Source organism: Ursus maritimus, unplaced genomic scaffold, assembly GCF_017311325.1.
Source record: "Ursus maritimus isolate PB19 unplaced genomic scaffold, ASM1731132v1 scaffold_25, whole genome shotgun sequence".
In the NCBI taxonomy this organism is placed as follows: domain Eukaryota; kingdom Metazoa; phylum Chordata; class Mammalia; order Carnivora; family Ursidae; genus Ursus; species Ursus maritimus.
Genome location: NW_024425008.1, coordinates 13895059 through 13916164, shown reverse-complemented (window position 1 = coordinate 13916164; position 21106 = coordinate 13895059). Strand labels below are relative to the sequence as shown.

General features: G+C 35.9%; 1 protein-coding gene across 4 annotated transcripts in view; it reads right to left on the bottom strand.

The window, feature by feature from the left end:
- EML5 (EMAP like 5) overlaps nt 1–21106 on the bottom strand; it is a 168077-nt gene that overhangs the window by 104566 nt on the left and 42405 nt on the right. For all 4 annotated transcript variants that reach the window (XM_040641561.1, XM_040641560.1, XM_040641559.1 and 1 more), the window contains exons 6-8: nt 20052–20187; nt 18486–18687; nt 5022–5159 (exon numbers count right to left, since the gene is read on the bottom strand). In XM_040641561.1, coding sequence (XP_040497495.1) covers nt 5022–5159; nt 18486–18687; nt 20052–20187 — 476 coding nt within the window. The remainder of the gene's footprint in view (nt 1–5021; nt 5160–18485; nt 18688–20051; nt 20188–21106) is intronic.

Genomic DNA, 21106 nt, shown 5'->3' with positions numbered 1-21106 from the left:
TTGTACTTTATATCTGATAAAATGTTGAGTGCTCAAAAGGTATGTGGGAAATTCTGTAAGAAATACTGAAAAAGGGTTAAGACTAGACTAAAGGCAGGAAGGGACCAAGGAAGAATGATATCTATATTTTGAGCATAAAACCTGAGGATCTGGCTAAGAATAAAAGATGAGGAAAGGTTTTCCAGGAAAAAGACACAGCATGGATGTATGCAAGTATAAGGCACATATGGAGAATAGCAGATACCACGATGTAGATATAAGACTAAGTGGGAAAAGTAGTGACTTGATGGGGTTAAAAAGATACACTGAAGACAATGTGTGACAAATCTGATGTGCTGCTAAGGAATTTGGGCTTTACCCTGGTGTTAATCATGCAAAGTAAGAGATCAGCCCTTAACTATATAAAAGGGGATCAAAACTATATAAAAGGGGATTAAAACAAGACAAATGAAGAAAAACCTTTTTTTAAAAAAAGCTTTACCCTGGTGTTAATCATACAAAGTAAGAGATCAGCCCCGAACTACATAAAAGGGGATCAAAACTATATAAAAGGGGATCAAAAAAAGATGAAGATAATCCTTTTTTAAAAAAAAGCTTTCCTGGTCAACATCACTTTTGTCTTAAACCCTGCAACTTACAAGGTTCTCCACCCAAGCGCAGACTTGTTCAGCGACTTCTGCCTTTCCCAGTGACCCCTTCCTTTATGTTTTAATAAAGTCCACACATCTGATTTCCTTTTCTCCATATTTATCCATCCACCTATCCATCCATATGACAAAGAACAAGATTTTTAAGAAAACATCTAAGGCACTATTTGATAGCTTTTACTCTTTATGCCTTTTTTATTAAAGATTTTATCATTCTATTCTTGTTCACAAACAATTTAAATGTTCCCTGAAAATTCTTCAGAACTATTTTGGTGTATACAACCTTTTTCCTAGAGACTTAATTGTTCCCAGGTAATGAGAGAAATAAGTGTGGTTTATGTCCTTGTTTACCAACACACACACAGGTGTGCACGCACATGTGAACACACATACACACACACAGCTCTGATGGACTCTTTTATAGTATGTATTACGTTACTACACCAACTTATGAATTGTGACTATCTTCTCTCATGAAGTTTTGACAAACTTACAGGAAAGAAGACTATTAGATGAAAGTGTATTAATTTTTAAAAATTCTCAATTAAGTCTTCTGGAAAACTGATATGTGAATTCTATGGTTTCTTTAGGAAACAGGGAGGCCGGCCAAAGCCTGGGAATATTCATACATTAGCAATTTGTAACACATCACAGAAGTGAAAGTACAGTGCTGCTCACAGCATAGAACAGGAAGACAGTTCCTAGCTGGGGAGTTAGTGCAGACAGACCAAAGGAAGTAGAAGTTAAACTTCATTCTGAGGAGTTAACGAGATTAATCGCTTAGCAGAAGCCAGGAATTGGGAGGTGAAGGGCCCACGTTCCAGCAGAGATGTATGTGAAAGAGCTGACAGCAAGACAAAGAACTGAAGCTCCGCTTGTTGCCAATAAAGTGTAGCTGTACTGACAACAAGCAAAGGGGCTAGAGTGTGAGATGAGTCTGATGAGAGAGACTGAGGGAAAATCACAAAAGCCCTCACAAATCTTAAGGTTTTTAGCCTTAATTTTTGAGTTAACATTTTTAGCCGGGAGGGAGGAACCTAAATTCAGTTTTGGACATGCTGAATTGCAGCGGCCTTTGAGACATTCAAGTGATGTTAAACACACAACTGGATTACACAACTGGAATTCAGTGGAGAGATCAGGGCCAGAACTACGTATCTGGGACCATCAGGCTACAGGTGGTAACTGAAGCTGGAGGCAGGATGAGATTACCTAGGGAAAAAGACAGATGAATAGAAAACCTAGGTCTCAGCTTTGAGGCCCTCCAATACTTAATGGTAGGCAGAAGATAAATTAGCCTATAAAGAAAATGGAAGCAGGAGAAGCAGGCTGAAAAGAGAAAGAGAATTAATATTCAAAGCCTGGGAAGAGAACGCTTTGAGAGGGAGTAAATGGTTAAGGGGGCCAAATACTGCTGAGAATCAACCTAGATGAAAAGCAAAAAATATTTCCCGGCTTTAGTAACAGGGTTCTATAAGCAAGAATTTTTCAATGTAAAGATGAAGGCAAAAGCTATACTGCATCATGGGTATTAAGTCAATAATTAGAAGAAAACAGACAGTAAATTACTTAGTTTTTTGAGAATTTTACTGTGAAAGAGTAGAAATGTGATATAATTAGAGGGGATTTAGGTTTGAGGTAGTCATTTTAAAACAGGATATACTTGAGCATGTTGTTTAATTAATTTTATTTATTTATTTAAAGATTTATTTATTTATTCGAGAGCGAGAAAGCAAGTGTTGTGGGAGGTGGGAAGAGGGCGAGAAACAATCTCAAGCAGACTCCCCGCTGAGTGTGGAGCCCAACAAGGGGCTCAATCTCAGAATCCCAAAATCATGACCTGAGCCAAAATCAAGAGTCGGATGCTCAAGTGACTGAGCCACCCAGGCACCCTACTTGAGCATGTTTTGATAGTGCTCTTTCAGGGCTAGAGAGGGACAAAAACCTTTGATGTGAAAAAATAATGGACCTATACAAAGTTACCTTTTAAAACCAGGAAACAACTTTAGGGACTTAATTATTCCCAAGAAATGGGACAGACAAAATAAAGTAGGTTGAAAAAAGTTTTTAAATGAATGTGTGATTACTTAGGGAAAAATTCTCCTAATCCTTTTGCAGTTGATATAATGTGGTAGTGACACTGTCAGAAACAGACAAATGGCTAGCTGCTGGTAGAATCTAAAACGAAAATGCTTTTACAACTAAAGTCTATCCCATACTCTTCGGGAAACCTTATTCTATCCCCAGGAAATTTATTAATTGTGCTTATCAAGCTCTTCCACTGAAGTCTTCCTACCTACTCATGAGAATGAATGAGTGACTCTGAGGAGTTTGCTGTGGATAACACCATGCAGCCTTCTACAAGTCAAAGTTTTACATATATGAATCTTTTAATTTGAAAAATATTTGCATTTTTTCATTTGACTCCATGATATATTTCTTTTAACATAAAATTGGTAACATTTTTTATCAAAAGGAAGAGAGATGCTCTAGAAGTCATGTGACTGTGCTGGCACATCGCCTTGTACCCCACATTAAGAATCAGTGTGTTAGATGTGAATCTAGTCTATGTTCCTCCAATCATAGCATGACTACTCCTGTGAGGGTACTTTAAGACTGCTACACTTATAAAGTCTGCTTTATGATATGGAGAATATGTATTGCAAACCAAGAAGAAAACAGTGACCAGGGAAATCTAGGATTAAGAATATTTTGTAAGTTAAAATTTTGTGGTTAAACTACAAAGGCATTTAATAGTTATAATCACCATTCCAATGGTCCTGTCAGCAATGTGGACTCAGTTGCTGAAATAATGCCTTATAAGAGATAAGAACTTATTCACCCAATTACTTGCATACAATTGAAAGGACAAGTAAATGTACAATTGACAAAAATAATCACTATTTTTAATGCATAGAAGCAATATGAGAGGAACTCTTAGGGGTTTTTACAAGCATCTTAAATTCTTGTTGCAAAACAATGTAAATGTACTTATGCCACTGAATTTTGAAACATGGTTAAAATGGTAAATTTTATATTACACATATATTTTATCACAATTAAAAAAGTAGAAGAGAAAAATCTCAGCATATTTCACTGTAAAAACCTGTCTCAAGAAAAGAGTCAAAACTAGAGAAACTCAGAAGTACAAGAGAACATGATGTATCTGAAGAAGCAAAAGCTATTTCATACAGTTGAAGAAAGAGACCGAGGCAGAAAGAAACAGGCTGGAGAGATGGGCACTACTGGCTATGTTAAGGCTTATCAACTTCAACCTGGGGACAGTGTGAAGCTTTTACCAAAGAGGAGGGCTGCAAACAAATGTGTTTTAAAAGGCATCACTATAAACGTAGAGTAAAAAAAGTCTTGAGGGAAGCAAAACAGGAGGTAAGGAGACCAGCTGCAGTGCTACCCCACCAATCCAGTTAGATGGAAGAAGCCTATACAAGAGTACAATGGTGAGAATGGGAGGAAGCAGATTAATTTAAAAGCTACTTGGAAAGTAGATTCTCCAGAACTCTGTGATTAACTAGACAAGGGAATTAATGGTTTCTGGATTGGGCAACTGAAAGGGTCCTACCATTCACTAAGCTAGAAAAGAAGGATTTCATACATACATATGCTTGTGAACACACATGGAACTACAGCAAAGTGTGTTTTCGTTTTTAAGAAAGAGGGCATGATAGTTGGGGTGGGGGGAGTCAAAGGAGAGAGAGAATCTTAAGAAGGCTCTGTGCCCAATAGGGCGTCTGATCTCACAACCCTGATATCATGACCTGTGCCAAAATCAAGAGTCAGGTGCTTAACCTATTGAGCCATTCAGGCGCCCCTACAGCAAAATTTTTAACAGCTATATAGAACTCAATTGAATGCACCGGACCTATAATTCAACATGAGATGCGAACTGCTTTAACAAATTTGTTTAACTTTTCTAATTATGCAAACAAACAAGAAAAGATGCAGGCATTTTTTTTTTCAAAGAATAAAGCTGCAAATAACAAAAATCCTTTCACCCATTTTTAACTGCCTCAAGGTCACCACCAGCCCCCTCCACCAATGGCAGAGGATCATTACTAAAAATCAATACTACCAAGGAATGGAAGACGAAACCCAAATTTATAGCTCAAAATTTTAGCGATTAATCCACTAAGCATTCTTAAGCCCCTAAACCAAGGTTTTTGAGTTAACAATTTTCTGACAGAGCCATTTTTATAAATATATTTAAATAAAACTAATATCTGAAATATATATGTGTGTGTATATATGTTAATACAAAAGGAGGGTGAAAATGAAATGGGTAAAAACAATGAGTATTGCACATTATCACTTAACAGAAATTTACTATTTGTTTCTATTTCTACCCCAATACCATACCTTACTCTAAGGACAGTGAATGAGCCATCCTTCATTCCAAGGGCAAGATGGATTCCATCTACATTTACAGCTGCACAACGAATTGGTTCTTCCATATTACACCTTGCTATTAGTGCATGATCTACTAGGCTCCATATCCTGTAACATTTAATTAAAATAAAAGAATAATTAACTAATGTATGCTTTAAAAATGATGAACTGTATGAAAAGATTTTGGTTAAAATAATCATCTAAGAAAGTAATATAAATAGTTTTTATATGCTTTTGTGGCAAGGAGTTCTGATCTATGAAAAAAGGAATACTGTTTATACTTTAAAAAACAAGAGTTTATAGAATCTTTTAATTTTTTTTAAAGATTTATTTATTCGAAAGAGAGAAAGAGGGAGTGTAATTGGGGAGAGGAGCAGAGGGAGAGAATCTCCAAGCAGACTCCCAGCTGAGTGGAGGGCCCGAGATGGGGCTTGATCTCACGACCCATGAGATCATGACCTAAGCCAAAACTAAGAGTCAGACACCTAACTGATTGAGCCACCCAGGTGCCCCTAGAATCTTTTATTTTTAAAACAATGTAATGACATCCATTTTTTCCAATTATTTATTTTAGGTAGATGATTTTTGCCCTGATCAAAGGGGATACACACACACACACACTAAATATATATATATATATTATAGTGGTATATAGCATATGCCATATATATGTATTATCTTCTAAAAGTAACACTTAAGACTATGCAAATTCAGAGTCTGTTCCACACTCTAATGTTAGAAATCTATAACAGAAAGTAGAAAATCCTAATTGTTTGAAAATTAAGAATTATACTTCTAAATAACCCAAAGGACAAAAAAAATTAATGAAAACTAGTTAATATTTTGAAGTTATAATAAAAAATTTCATATCAAAACTTGTGGGATTCAGCTGAAACAGTACGTAGGAGGAACTTTAAATACAGATAATATAAAAATAAATGCTACAACTTAACAGATATCCACCCCAAGAGGTTAGGAAAAGATCGGCAAAACTAGATTTTTAAAATGTTTTTATAGCAGTATCTTTTTTAAAAAATTCTATTTGTTGATGTTTTATGGGAAAAAAGTTTTTGTATATTGTGTTTATAGCTAGGAAATTTGTTAAATTATCTTTTTAATTCCAATAATTTCTCTGTATTTTTTTAGATTTTCTACATATATAATTATAACATCAGCAAATGAATTGTTTCCTTTCCAATCCATATAAATGTATTATACATATACATATTTAGCCTTACTGTACTGACAGAGACTCCAAGTCTATAGCTGAATATAATGGTGACAAATACAGTGGAGAAAGTGGACATCACGGTCTTTTTCTTGATTCCAAAGGAAAACTTTCAAATTTCAACAATAAATGTATTTACCAAAGACTTTATGCTCCACCACAGGAGTCAGCAAACAGCCTGTGGGCCAAACTGGAACCAATGCCTGTTTGTGTACAGTTTGGAAAGCTAAGAACGGTTTTTACATTTTTAAGGGGTTGGAAAAAAATAACATTTTGAGACATGAGAGAATTATAGCAAATTCAAATTTCAGTGCCTGTAAATCAAATTTCATGCAAACACAGCCACACTTTTTGTATATATATTAGGTATGCCTGCTTTCACACTACAGAGGCAGAGTGGAGTTGTTGCAAAAGGGATGGCAGACAGTATGCAACACTCACATCACTTTGCACTGCTTCTTCCACGCACTACAAACTGCAGGGGCACAGCTGATAGAACTTCAAGTGCTAGGGGCGTTAACCACATACATCCATGGTGTCAAAACGAGAAGAAAAAGAGAAAGTAAACTTCAAATTTTGCATTTTTAAGGCATAGTGGAGTATAAATGATAGTTACTGACCTAGACAGTAAAGCACTGTATTTATTACGCAATGACACTATAGTTGTCCTAAAAAATAAAGATATAGATGAACACTACTAGACTAAGCACTCCTTGCCATCTATTTGACTCACAGGAAAGCAATGTTCAGAAAAATTAGAGTTTAACAATTAAAATGAGATGTCAACAAAAGTAAGTTTCTAAGTGGCTTGTTAGCCAAACAAGGAAAGCCATTTATTGGTAATGGATTAACCATATCATTTTAAATTGCAGTGCCTAAAGAAATGTGTCCAGAGAAAATAAGTTTGTTTAAGATTATTAGCCTCTAAAGTGAGAACAGCTTCTCAAAAAGTTGAGGGTGTTGGGAAAACCACCAACAGTTAATTAAAAAACAAGACATAATGTTGAATGGTTTCCTTGGATTGTGATGAGTCAACAGATGTTACTAATATTACTCAGTTGTTTATTCAAGGAGTCAATGCCAAGTTTGAAGTGATGAAAAATTAGCTTCTATGACTAGTCAGTGTGGAACAACTACAGGCTAGAATGTTTTCAAAGTCATAGGTGAGAAAGAACTAAACCAATACAATGTAGGGAGGAATTAGATGGTGTTGAAAAACATGGATAGAAGAAAATGGCCTAGGCAAATTTACAAAACTTATAAAAATGTAAGGTGTTTAAAAAGCCTATGATTATTCATTGTATTAATTCTTTAGCAAGTATTTTTCAAAAAAATAAGTTGAATGTGTTTATGAACCAGTAATGTTAACATGAACTTCATCTGATTTGGGGGATCGAACCATTGTTAGCTCTGAAGTTTTGTCGGGAATAGAAGTTCAAAAACCTGCCTTGCTGTACCACACAGCAGTTAATGGCTTAACAGCAGTAAAGTTATTGCACTTTGTTGATCCCAAAGTCAAGAATGAAATTTTTCTGAGTAATATTCCATTGTACACAACATTTGCAGCAACATGGATGGGACTGGAGATTATGCTGAGTGAAATAAGTCAAGCAGAGAAAGACAATTATCATATGGTTTCACTCATTTATGAAACATAAGAAATAGGAAGATTGGTAGGAGAAGAAAGGGAAGAATGAAGGGCGGGTATACAGAAGGGGGAATGAACCAGGAGAGACTATGGACTCTGGGAAACAAACTGAGGGCTTCAGAGGGGAGAGGGGTGGGGGATTGGGATAGGCTGGTGATGGGTATTAAGGAGGGCACGTATTGCATGGTGCACTGGGTGTTATACACAAGTAATGAATCACGGAACTTTACATCAAAAACTAGGGACGTACCGTATGGTGACTAACAATAAAAAATTATTATTAAAACACACACACACACACACACACACACACACACACACACAAAACAAAGCCCAAGTTTAGTCACAAGAAGAAAAATGCCCCCAGAGCTAAGCGGCCTTGGCCCACTGGTGCTCCTAAATTCCCATTTTCTTTCTTTTTCTTTTCTTTTCTTTCTCTTTCTTTCCTTTCTCTTTCTTTCTTTCTTTCTTTCTTTCTTTCTTTCTTTCTTTCTTTCTTTCTTTCTTTCTTTCAGATATTATTTATTTATTTGACAGAGAGAGAGGCAGCGAGAGAGGGAACACAAGCAGGGGCAGTGGGAGAGGGAGAAGCAGGCTTCCCAATGAGCAGGGAGCCCGATGCAGAGCTTGAGCCCAGAACGCTGGGATTATGACCTGGGCTGAAGGCAGACGCCTAATGACTGAGCCACCCAGGCGCCCCCTAAACTCCCATTTTCTTTCACAATTTGGCTAGTAGATCCTTAATATCTTGACTGTTCTTTGAAGATTTTGTATTTTAACCAGGATTTTTAGTTGTTTTCAATGTGAGTTCCTTCCAAATTACTTGCCCACCAAAAGCAGAACGGGAGTCTGATAAATTACTTTTAAAAAGACCAGCGACCTTTTTTTCAACAGCTATGCAGCAACTGGTAATAGCAGTTCTCCTAAAATGAATTATAAGACAGTTCCTAGCAAAGCACATGGGTAATGTGTAGCCCCACACTAAATTTCCAGGTGGACACAGAGCTATGGCATCTCCCATCCCCATAAAACCGAGTAGCACAATGAAAGAAAACAGCATGACTGATTAACATATCATTTTAAAAATCAGTGTTATCTGCAAAGAATTAGGTTGTATCCCACCTCATTTCTTCAAGTAAATTTAAAATAAAAAATAAAGCCATTAGTATACAGAAGCATATATTAAAAACTTTTTTTTAACTTTGCAGATTTCTCTATGATAGAAAACTCAGAAGGCATAAAAGAAAATATTAAGTTCATAAAACAAAATAACAGGAAAAAAGCTTTTGTGTGGCAAAAAGCAACCTAAGCAAGTAAAGAGCAAGTAAGAAATTGGTGAAAATTATTTGCAACTTACATCAGAAAGAGTTAATATCCATAATATATTTTTTAAAAACCTGCTAAAAATAAAGGAGGAAATAACCTATAACCCTACAAAAAATGGCAAGAAATGTGAACAGATCATACAAAGCATTCCAGGGAACCAACTACGTTTTAAACTAGTAAATGGGAAAGAATTAAGCACTTTCTTGTTTTCCTGTACAAACTGTTTGCAGGATAAGCAAATGGTTGATGAGAAATTCTTTTTATAGACATATGATAGCTAACAAATGAATATGTGTGAAGTTAAAATACTATTATATGAAACTCTTAATAAAAGATCTAGGTCACAGGTTCTTGACAGGAGCAATACTGCCCCAAAGGGGCTAAAAATTAGTTCTCAGGAATGAAAATTTTAAATATTACAATGGTTTGTAGCTCTCTAATGGGCCACAGTACAAAAACAGATATGTACTAGGGGCGCCTGGGTGGCACAGCGGTTGAGCGTCTGCCTTCGGCTCAGGGCGTGATCCCGGCGTTATGGGATCGAGCCCCACGTCAGTCTCCTCTGCTGTGAGCCTGCTTCTTCCTCTCCCACTCCCCCTGCTTGTGTTCCCTCTCTCGCTGGCTGTCTCTAATAAAAAAATAAAATCTTTAAAACAAACAAACAAACAAACCAAAAAAAACAGATATGTACTTTTTTTGTGGTGTTAAAATTTCATGTGAAGGGGATATGATTTGGGAAAAGAATATCTAAAAATTCTCATTAGGAAAGCAACAATTTAAAAAAAGGTTGAGAAACACTGATCTAAATAACCATCAATGGCTGTTAATATGATTTTAAAAAGAGATTACATGTTAGGTATCATCAAACAGAGATACACATTACCACCAGGAAATATTCTTGGTGAAAATTCCTAACTGCGTCTCATCAAAACTCTAGATCTACTTATCAGTTTATACACTACAGGGAAGAGAGAATGTATTAAAATACATGGAGTGTGCCATTAGCCGAATCCAGAATGTGGGGAACTCTGGAGGGTGAATACTTAGTTTCTTCAACAAAAAAATTGTAAGTAATGATGTACGGTATGGTGACATATCATAATAATAAAAAATAAATTAAAAAATAAAAAACCTGTAAGAATAAAAAAGAGGGGAGAGAAGAAGGAAGCCACAGAATACAAGATTTAAAGGACACATCAACAACTGCTGTATATGGACCTTCTTTGGAGCCTAACTCTAAGAAGCCAAAGGAATGCTGTGTGAAAACAGTACTGTGGTGATTTTTAAAGTTATCTTTTACACAAAAACGTTTACAGATGAAATGGGGGAAAAAAAACAATGATAAGGTGGACAAAAATATCTCAACTCATATAACTGACCAGCAGTTCTTAAAATTTAGTGTACATCACCTCCACTTGGAAGACTTATCAAACCATGAATTGATGAATTCCTGATACTTGGTCCTGGATAAGGCATGAGCATTTGCATTTCTTACAAGGAATATTGATGCTGCTGGTCCAGGAACCACACTGAGAACAATTATCATAGACAACAGGCTAATTTCTTTAAAATGTAGACAGATATTAGATCATATTTTAAAGTAATTAGAGAAAGAACAATGAACTAACAGAAAATACGCAAAGAGCTTCACCAGACAGGTCAGAGAAAAGAAAATACAAATGTCCTCTAAATATATGTAAACATGACACACCTCGACAGGAGAGAAATGCATGTTTTCACAACATAACAGGAAATCACTTCTTACCTTTTGGGATAATAATCAGTGCTGCTAAGTGTATGGGAAAATAGGCACTGCCATGCATTGTGGACACATATATAAATTCTTATTACCTTTCTATAAGGCATTATCAAAATTTAAAATGCATATATCATTTGAACACTTAGAAGTTACTATAGAGATATGCATACTTACACATGTATACAATAGTATAGGTAAAAGCATATTCATTGTAAGCATTTTATTTAATTAGCACAAAACTGAAAGAACCTAATGTCTCATCAATAATGGACTAGGAAGAGAGCAGAACAGGAGAATTCTGAGTTCTCCTCCTCCCATGTATACCTAGAAGCAACAGACACATATAATGCAAGTCACTCTGAAAATAACCTGAAGATTAGCAGAACAGATCAACTACAGCTAACGACATAAAGTAGCAGCCAAAATGAGAAGGGTTGGAGGACCAGAGACATGGTCAGGTACCACACCCCCAGCATAAAGACCCACAAGCAGGAGGAGTATCACACATGTGGAGGTCCACCCTGAGGAGAAGGGGATCAAGCCCCACATCAGGTGTCTTAGGCCCTAGGTACCTACACTATAAAGATGAGACCTTGTAACCTATGGCTTTGAAAATAAGTGGGGCTTAATTCCAGCAGCTTTGAAAATCAGCACAATTTAACTCCAGGAGAGCCAGAGGGTAACTGGGAATCAAGACTCTGCTCTTAAAGGGATCAGCACACTTTGTCACTTGGTCAGAGACCCAGTGAAGCAGCAGCAGTTTGAAAAGCACCTGGGTTATATCTGAAAGAGACTAATTTTAGGGTGCATGCTGGAGGGGCAGGAATCTGTAGGAGCTTTCTCTGGTAATGGAAGTACTAGCAGGTACCATTTTCTTGCCCTCCTTCAGCCTAGCTGACACTCTGTATTTATCTTGCTAGCACTACTTGTGCTGCAGTGGGATTCCCCTATGGACCCATCTCATCCAACCTACCTGCCCTGACAGGTGCCTCTCCAAAGTGACTCCCACTCCACCACACCTGGCGAGCAGCCTCAGTCAGGGCTGATGTCTCCCCAAACGGACGACCACTCTGCCACACCTGGCACCCTAGGCCAGACAAGTGTCCCTCCAAAATGATTCTTGCACCAGAGAAGGGGGGCCAGCCACACCCACCAGCATTCCCACATCAGTTGTGGCCCAATCACAAGACAGTGCACACAGCCCACACAGGGAGACACCTGGGGCACTTGGTTCTGGTGACCAGGGGAGATTACACTACTGGGCTCTGCAGGACCCCAGTACATAAGGCAGGACCTTGTACATAAGGCCACTATGTAGACCAGGAAAAAACAGGAAATGTAGTTGAACTACTTAATATATAGAAATAAACACAGAGAGTCAGACAAAATGAGACAAAGGAATATGAATATGTTCCAAATGAAAGAACAAGACAAAACATCAGAAAAAGAACTAAACAAAATGGAAGAAAGCAATCTACCTGATAGAGAGTTCAAACTAATGGTCATAAAGATGCTCACCAGGCTTGAGAGAAGACTGGATGAACTTACTGAGAACTTCAACAAAGAGAAACTATAAAGAAAAAACCAACCGGAGCTGAAGAATACAGTAACTGCAATGAAAAATACATTAAAGGGAAGCAATAGCAGACCAGAGGATGCAGAAGAAAGGACCAATAATCTGGAAGATCAGTCATCTGGGTCATGGAAACCACCCAAACTGAACATCAAAAAGAAAAAAGAGTTTAAGAAAAAAATGAAGACAGGTTAAGGACCCCTGCAGCATCAAGCCTCCTAACATTTGCATTATAGGGGTCCCAGAAGGAGAAGAAAGAAGTACGGGGCAGAAAACTTATTTGTAGAAATAATAGCTGAAAACTCCCCTAACCTGAGTAAAGAAACAGACATCCAGGTCGAGGAAGTACAGAGAGCCCCAAACAAGCTGAACCCAAGAAGTCCACACCAAAACAGTAAAAGTTAAAAACAAGAGGGAATCTTAAAAGCAGCGAGAGAAATTAACTAGTTAAATACAGGAGAAACCCTATAAGGAAATTAACTGACTTTTCAGCAGAAACTTTGCAGGCCAGAAGAGAATGGCATGATACATTCAAAGTGCTGAAAGGAAAAACATAAAACCAAGAATAATCTACCAGTCAAGATTATCATTCACAACCAAAGAGAGAAAGACTTTCCCAAACAAACAAAAGTTAAAGGAGTTCATTACTACTAAGTCAGCCTTACAAGAAAGGTTAAAGGACTTCTTTAAGCAGAAAAGACCATGACTATACAAATATTATGAAAGGAAAAATTTTCACTGGTAAAAGCAAACACATAGTAAAGGTAGTGTATCAATCACTTATAAAGCTACTAATAGGGTTAAAAGGTAAAAGCAGTAAAATCAATTACATCTACAAAAATTAGGTAAGGGATACGTAGAATAGAAAGATGTAAAATATGACAGCATACACACAAAATATGAAAGAGGGAATACATATGAAGTGCTTTTATTTATTTTTTAAGTAGGCTCCACACTCAGCCTGGAGCCCAACTTGGGGCTTGAACTCACAACCCTGAGATCAAGACCTGAGCTGAGATCAAGAGTCTGACGTTTAATCAACTGAGCCATCCAGGCACCCCTGTAGTGCTTTTAGTATGGGTTCGAACTTCAGTGACCACCAACTTAATATACACTGCTATATATTTGGATGCTATATTTAAACCTCATGGTAACCACAAACCAAAACCTATAACAGATACACAAAAATAACGAAAAAAGAATCTAAGTGTAACACTAAAGAAAGTTATCAAACCACACGGGAAGAGAGCAAGAGAAAAAGAAAGGGAAGAGAGAACTAAAAACAACCAGAAAACAATTAACAAAATAGCAGTAAGTACATACCTATCAATAATTATGTTTTAATTTTTATTTTAATTTCAGTGTGGTTAACATACAGTGTTATATTTGTTTCATGTGTACAATACAGTGATTCAACAATTCCATATATTACTCAGTGTTCATCCAAGGTAAGTGTACTATTAATCCCCTTCACCTATTTCACCCATCCCCCCATCCACCTCCCCTCTGGCAACCATTTGTTCTCTATAGTTAAGAGTCTATTTTTGGTTTGTCTTTTTTTTTTCTCTCACCTTGTGAATTTTTTTTCTTAAATTCCACATATGAGTGAAAGCACATGGTATCTGTCTTTCTCTGGCTTACCATTATAGTCTTTAGATCCATCCATGTTGTTGCAAAAGGCAATATTTCATTTTTTATGGCTGAATAATATTCCATTGTATGTATATACCCCTTCTTCTTTATTCATTCATCTATCAGCAGACACCCTTAGGCTGCTTCCATAACTTGGCTATTGTAAATAATGCTACAATATACACAGGAGTGCACATATCCCTCTGCATTAGTGTTTTTGTATTCTTTGGGTAAATACCTAGCAGTGCAATTACTAAATAGTAGGGTAATTCTATTTTTAATTTTTTCAGGAACCTCCACACTGTTTTCCTCAGTAGCTGCAGCAGTTTGCATTTCCAGTGCACAAGGGTTCCTATTTCTCCACATCCTTGCCAACAGTTGTTTCTTTCATTTTTGATTTTAGCCATTCTGACAGCTGTGAGATGATATCTCATTGTGGTTTTCATTTGCATCGCCCTGATGATGAGTGATGTTGAGCATCTTTTCAGGTGTCTGTTGGCCATCTGGATGTCTTCTTTGGAGAAGTGTCTGTTCACATCTCTTGCCCATTTAATTGCATTGTCTTTTTAATTGATGAGTTGTATGAGTTCTTTATATGTTTTAGATACTAGCCCTTTACTGGGTATGTCATCTGCAGACATCTTCTTCCATTCAGTAGGTTGTCTTTTAGTTTTGTTGGTTGTATCCTTTGCTGTGAAGGAACTTTTTATTTTGATGTGGTCACAGAAGTATTTTTTGCTTTTGTTTCCCTTGCCTCAGAAGACCTATCTAAGAAGATGTTGTGGCCAATGTCAGAGAAATTACTGCCTGCACTCTCTTCTAGGATTCAGGTCTCACATTTCGGTCTTTAATCTATGTTGAGTTTGTGTGTGTGTGTGTGTATGGTATAAGAAAGCAGTCAGTTTCATTCTTTTACATGCAGCTGTCCAGTTTTCCCAACACCATTTGTTGAAGAGACCGTCTTTTTCCCACTGTATATTCTTGCCTCCTTGATTGAAGATAAATTGATCATATAATCAAGGGTTTATTTCTGGGCTTTCTATTCTGTTCCATTGATGTATGTGTCTCTTTTTGTTCCAATACCACACTGCTTTGATTACTATAGTTTCACAATATAACTTGAAGTCCAGAATTGATATCTCTAGTTTTTTCTTTGTCAAGATTGGTTTGGGTATTTCGGGTCTTTTGTGGTTCCATAAAAATTTTAGGATTATTTGTGCTAATTCTGTGAAAAATGCTGCTGTTATTTACATAAGGATTGCATTAAATCTGTAGATTAGTTTGGGTAGTATAAACATTTTAACAATATTTGTTCTTCTAATCAATGAACATAGAATGTCTTTCCATTTCTTTGTGTCATCTTCAATTTCTTTTATCAAAGTTTTATAGTTTTCAGAATACAGGTCTCTCACCTCTGGTTAAAATCATTCCTAGATATTTTATTATTTTTGGTACAATTGTAAATGGGATTGTTTTCTTAATTTCTGTTGTTGCAATATTAGTGCAACAGTTATCTGTACATTGATTTTGTAACCTTACTGTATTCATTAATCAGTTGTAGCAGTTTTTTTGGTGGAGTATTTACAGTTTTCTATATATAATAACACATCATCTGTAAAGAGTGAACATTTTACTCCTTCCTTACTAATGTGGATGCCTTTTATTCCTTTCTCTTGTCTGATTCCTGTCTAGGATTTCCAGTTCTATGTTGAGTAAGAGCGGTGAGTGTGGACATCCTTGTCTTGTTCCTGACCTTAGGGGAAAAGCTCTGGTTTCTCCCCAATGAGTATGACACTAGTTGTGGGTTTTTCATATATGGCCTTTATTATGTTGAGGTATGTTCCCTCTAAGCCTACTTTGTTGAGGGTTTTCATTACGAATGTATGTTATACTTTGTCAAATGCTTTTTCTGGATCTATTAAAACAGAGGCAAATTATGTTATTTATCCTATCTCTTATTGATGTGATATATCATAATGATTGATTTATAAATACTGAATCATCCTTGCATTCCAGGAATAAATCCCACCTGACTGTGATGAATGATTTTTTTAATATATTATTGGATTTGGTTTGCTAATATTTTATTCAGGATTATCACATTATATGCTCATCAGAGATATTGGCCTGTTTGTGGTGTCTTTACGTGGTTTTGGTACAAGGGTAATGCTGGCCTCATTGAATGAATTTGGAAGTGTTCTTTCCTCTTCTACTTTTTTGGAAAAGTTTGAGAAGAATAGGTATTAACTCTTCTTTAAGTGTTTGATGAATTCACCTGTGAAGACTCTGGACATTTGTTTATTGGAAGTTTTTGGATTACTGATTCAATTTCACTGCTGGTGATCAGTCTGTTCAAATTTTCTACTTCTTCTGTTTCAGTTTTGGTAGGTTTCATATTTCCAGGAATTTATCCCTTTCTTCTATACTGTCCAGTTTGTTGGCATATTATTTTTCATACTATTCTCTTACAATCCTTTGTATTTCCGTGGTGTCTGTTGTTACTTCTCCTCTTTCATTTCTGATTTTGAGTCCCTTCCCTCCCTCTCTCTCTCTTTTTGATGAGTCTGGCTGGAGGTGTATCAATTTTGTTGACCTTTTCAAATAACAAGCTCCTGGTTTCACCGATCTGTTCTATTGTTTCTTTAGATTCTGCATCATTTATTTCTGCTCTAATCTTTGTCATTTCCTTCCTTCTGCTGGATTTGAGTTGTGTTTGTTGTCTTTCTAGCTCTGTTAGGGGTAGGGGTAGGTTGTTTGAGCTTTTTCTTGCTGCTTGAGGTAGGCCTGTATTGTTATAAACATCCCTCTTAGAATAGCTTTTGCTGCATCCCAAAGATTTTGGACCATTGTATTTTCATTTTCATTTGTCTCCACGTATTTTTTTAATTTCCTGTTTGATTTCTTGGCTGATCCAATCATTGTTTTTCTTTTTTTTTACTTCCAAGATTTTATTTAAATTCAAGTTAGTTAACATATAGTGTAGTACTGGTTTCAGCAGAATTCAGTGATTCATCCCTTACATATAACACCCAGCGCTCATCACAAATGCCCTCCTTAATGTCCATCACCCATTTAACCCATTCCCTGACATACCTCCCCTCCAGCAACCCTCACTTTGTTCTCTATGGTTAAGAGTCTCTTACGGTTTGCTTCCCTCTCTGTTTTTCTTACTTTATTTTTCCTTCCTTTCCCTTACATTCATCTATTTTGTTTCTTAAATTCCACATGAGTAATATCATATGGCATGTGTCTTTCTCTGACTTATTTTGCTTAGCATAATACACTCTAGTTTCATCCACATTGTTGTGAATGGAAAGATTTCATTCTTTTTGATGGCTGAGTAATATTCCATGTGTACGTGTGTAGGTATGTATGTATATGTACATGTATACACCACATCTTTTTTTTTAATCCATTCATCAGTCAGTGGACATATGGGCTCTTTCCATCATTTGGCTGTTTTTGATAGTGCTGCTATAAATAATGGGGTGTGTGTGCCCCTTTGAATCAGTATTTTTGAATCCACTGGATAAATACCTAGTAGTGCAAATGCTGAGTCATAGGGAGGTTCACATTTTTAACTTTTTGAGGAACCTCCATACTGTTTTCCAGAGTGCCTGCACCAGTTTGCAAGGAATATAGTCAAAATTGTAATAACTTTGTGTGGTGACAGAGGATAACTATACTCATTGTGGAGAGCATTTTGTAAAATATATAATTGTTGAATCACTATGTTGTACATCTGAAACTAATACTGTATGTCAACTATACTTTAACTTAAAAAAAATGATTTAGTCAAATAAATTACCGTGTATCCATGCAGTGGAATATTTTTTTTAAAGATTTTGTTTATTTGAGAGAGACAGCGAGTACAAGTGTGGGGGGGGAAGGCAGATGGAGAAGCAGACTCCCCACTGACCAGGGAGTCCGACATGGGGCTTGATCCCAGGACCCCAGGATCATGACCTGAGCTGAAGACAAACGCTTAACCCACTGAGCCACCCCCGGCATCCCTTGCAGTGGAATATTATATGGCTATTAAAAAGGCAGAAATAGCTGTGTATATTTTGATATGTAGCTAACTCCAACTTATGTTATTAAGAGAAAAAAATCTTATAAATTGTTAATTCTACTAAGTAGCTATTAATTATGTTCATTTGCTATATTGCAAGCTGTTGATATTTAAACTGAAGTATTTTTATTAAGCTTTTCTTACATTTCTCTAAGGACAAATTCCAGCCTATGCAATTATATTTTAATTTGCTTACCTGACTGAACGATCATCACTTCCAGTCACAGCCAAAGGTTTTGTAGGATGGACGGCAAGTGCCCAAAGTTCACCTTCACAATGCCCTTGCATAATTAGGAAAGGTTTATTTCTTTCATGAACCACAATTTCGAAAATTTCACTGTCCTGTGTTCCAACTAGAATGTGGTCACCTCGCCAACACACACTCCTCACAGACAAACCTAATCAAAAGTAAATTGTATTTAAGATAAATGCTGTAATGATATAATGCCAAGCTGCTAAATCAATTTAATTTTTGTACCTTTTATACCTTAGATGTAAGATAAAAGGAATCTGTAAGTCTTTGATCCACACATTTTCTTCAATTTTCCATGTTGTTTGCTATATGGAATGATACTCCACATAGCAAATGATATGATATACCTAATTCCTATGCATCCTTCAAGACATACATTCTTCTTATTAGACAACTTCAGTCGTAGTCTGACCACTTCTTTAGCCAAAGTCTTATGACATAGTCTGCACCACGCAAAAAGCAACTATTCAGGAACTACCTGTATAGAACTGCATTATATTTTCTCTTATAATAATCTGACTTTTCATGTGTCTACATTTCATTTCTTCCATCTGCTCACAAAATCATTAAAAAAGAGAGACTTCTACTTTTTCTATATATTCCACAATCCCTTTTGTAACCTCAGCAAATCTAGTGTTTCTGTTTTCTCATCTGTATAACATAGCCAACATAAAGGTGCTGTGGACTTCACAATGTTCTTGTGAGGGTCAAATAAAAAAAAGTGTCAAATTATTTTGCAAACTTTAAAGTACAATAATGCTCAGCAAAACTAATGAAAATAATATAACAGTTAACATTTACTGGATGACTACTATGCGCCACTTTTAAACATTTTTACATATATTAAATTAGCTCATTTAATCCTATGAAATAGTTATTTTCACTTATGGATGACATTAAATATGTAGCCCAAGGTCACACACCTAGTAAGTGACTGAAATAAGGCTTAAACACAGGCCTCTGCAACTTCCAATCCTACTCCTATGAAACCACACTAGTGATTAACAGGGTTATTTTTATAGTGAAAGATGGTTTCATTATATCAATTTTTTAAATCCCCAAAGAAGAAAATATCTGCCAATTGCTGACAAATTTGGATGAAGGAAAAAAACATCTATATGCATTTAAATCATCCTGAGCAAAACCTTCCCCAATCCTCAACACACTTTATTTTCAACAGTTTGCTAAATATTTTACTATTAGAATGCTAAATGTAACTATTTTCAAAATCCAAGGTTACCTAAGCAAGCATGTATCACATCTCTAAGTCCCATTATAGCAAGCATTAGATATACAAAAGAATCCTCATCATTAACAGTAAACCTATACTGTCTTTAGGCAAATTCTCCTCTTCAATGAAAGGAATTCAATTAAATGCACACAGTATGAAGGGGCAAATTGAGTCTCATTTATATTTACAAAGCATACATTCATATTTACTAAAAGAAACAGACAATCTTTGCTACATTTATAATTTGCCTAGTAGTGAGACATTTGTTTTGTTATTACCTTTGTATCCCTGGTCTGTTTCCCTGAGATCAATCACAGTAATCGGTTTAAAAGTTAAATCCCAAAGACGAATACAGCCATCTCTGCCACCAGTAGCAAAGCCTTCTTCACAAGCATTCATACTAAAAATTCCTGCCTAGCAGAGAAAATAAAATAACTTAATATATACTCTTAAAGAAAATCTACTGTGTGTAGGTAGAAACCCACTTTAAAAGATTTTGATAGGACATTGGAATAAATATCAGAAAACATAAATAAGAATCTAGAAATAAATCTATGAATGAATATATATTCATATATATATATATATGAACACAATATACGACCAATATGGGCATAACAAAGTTAAGCCTATACCACGTATAAAAATGAACTACAGATAGATATAAAATTCTAAATGTAAGAAATAAGTATGTTAGAAAAGAGTCAGAAGGAAAAACTTATGTAACTTTGAACTATGAGGGACCTTTTTTGCAAGACAGGTTACCCACAAGCCACAAAGGAAAACAATTTTTCATATGAGAAAAGATAATCATAAGGAAAGACAAACAGATGGGAGAAATATCTGCAATGTGTAGGACTGTTGAAGGGTTAATAACCCTAACATACAAGTGAATAAAGAAAATCCAACAACAAAGATAACAAAAAAGAACAAAATGTAAGAAAAACTAATTAATAGAAAAGGAATTTCAAGTATCTAATAAATATATGAAATTTCACAAATAGGAAACAAAACAAGAAGTCACTTCTTGGCAGCCAGAAAACCACCCAAAATTTACAACAGTGGTCACATCCTCTACTGAAGAGTATGAGGAAGAAACTGGTATTTTTATATACTAATGAGGAAAACTTGAGTTGCCACAATTTTTATGGAAAAGAATCTGGTATTTGTGGTCTTCAGACATTTTGCTCAAAGCAAGTCCTGTTCTAAGTGGTTCTTTAATATACTTAATATGTAACATATTATCTATTTAATAGTGGGTCATATTAATACATTTAATAACTTTTCTATCTGAGGTCTTACTGCTAATCATGTGGCAGCCCTGCACTCTCTA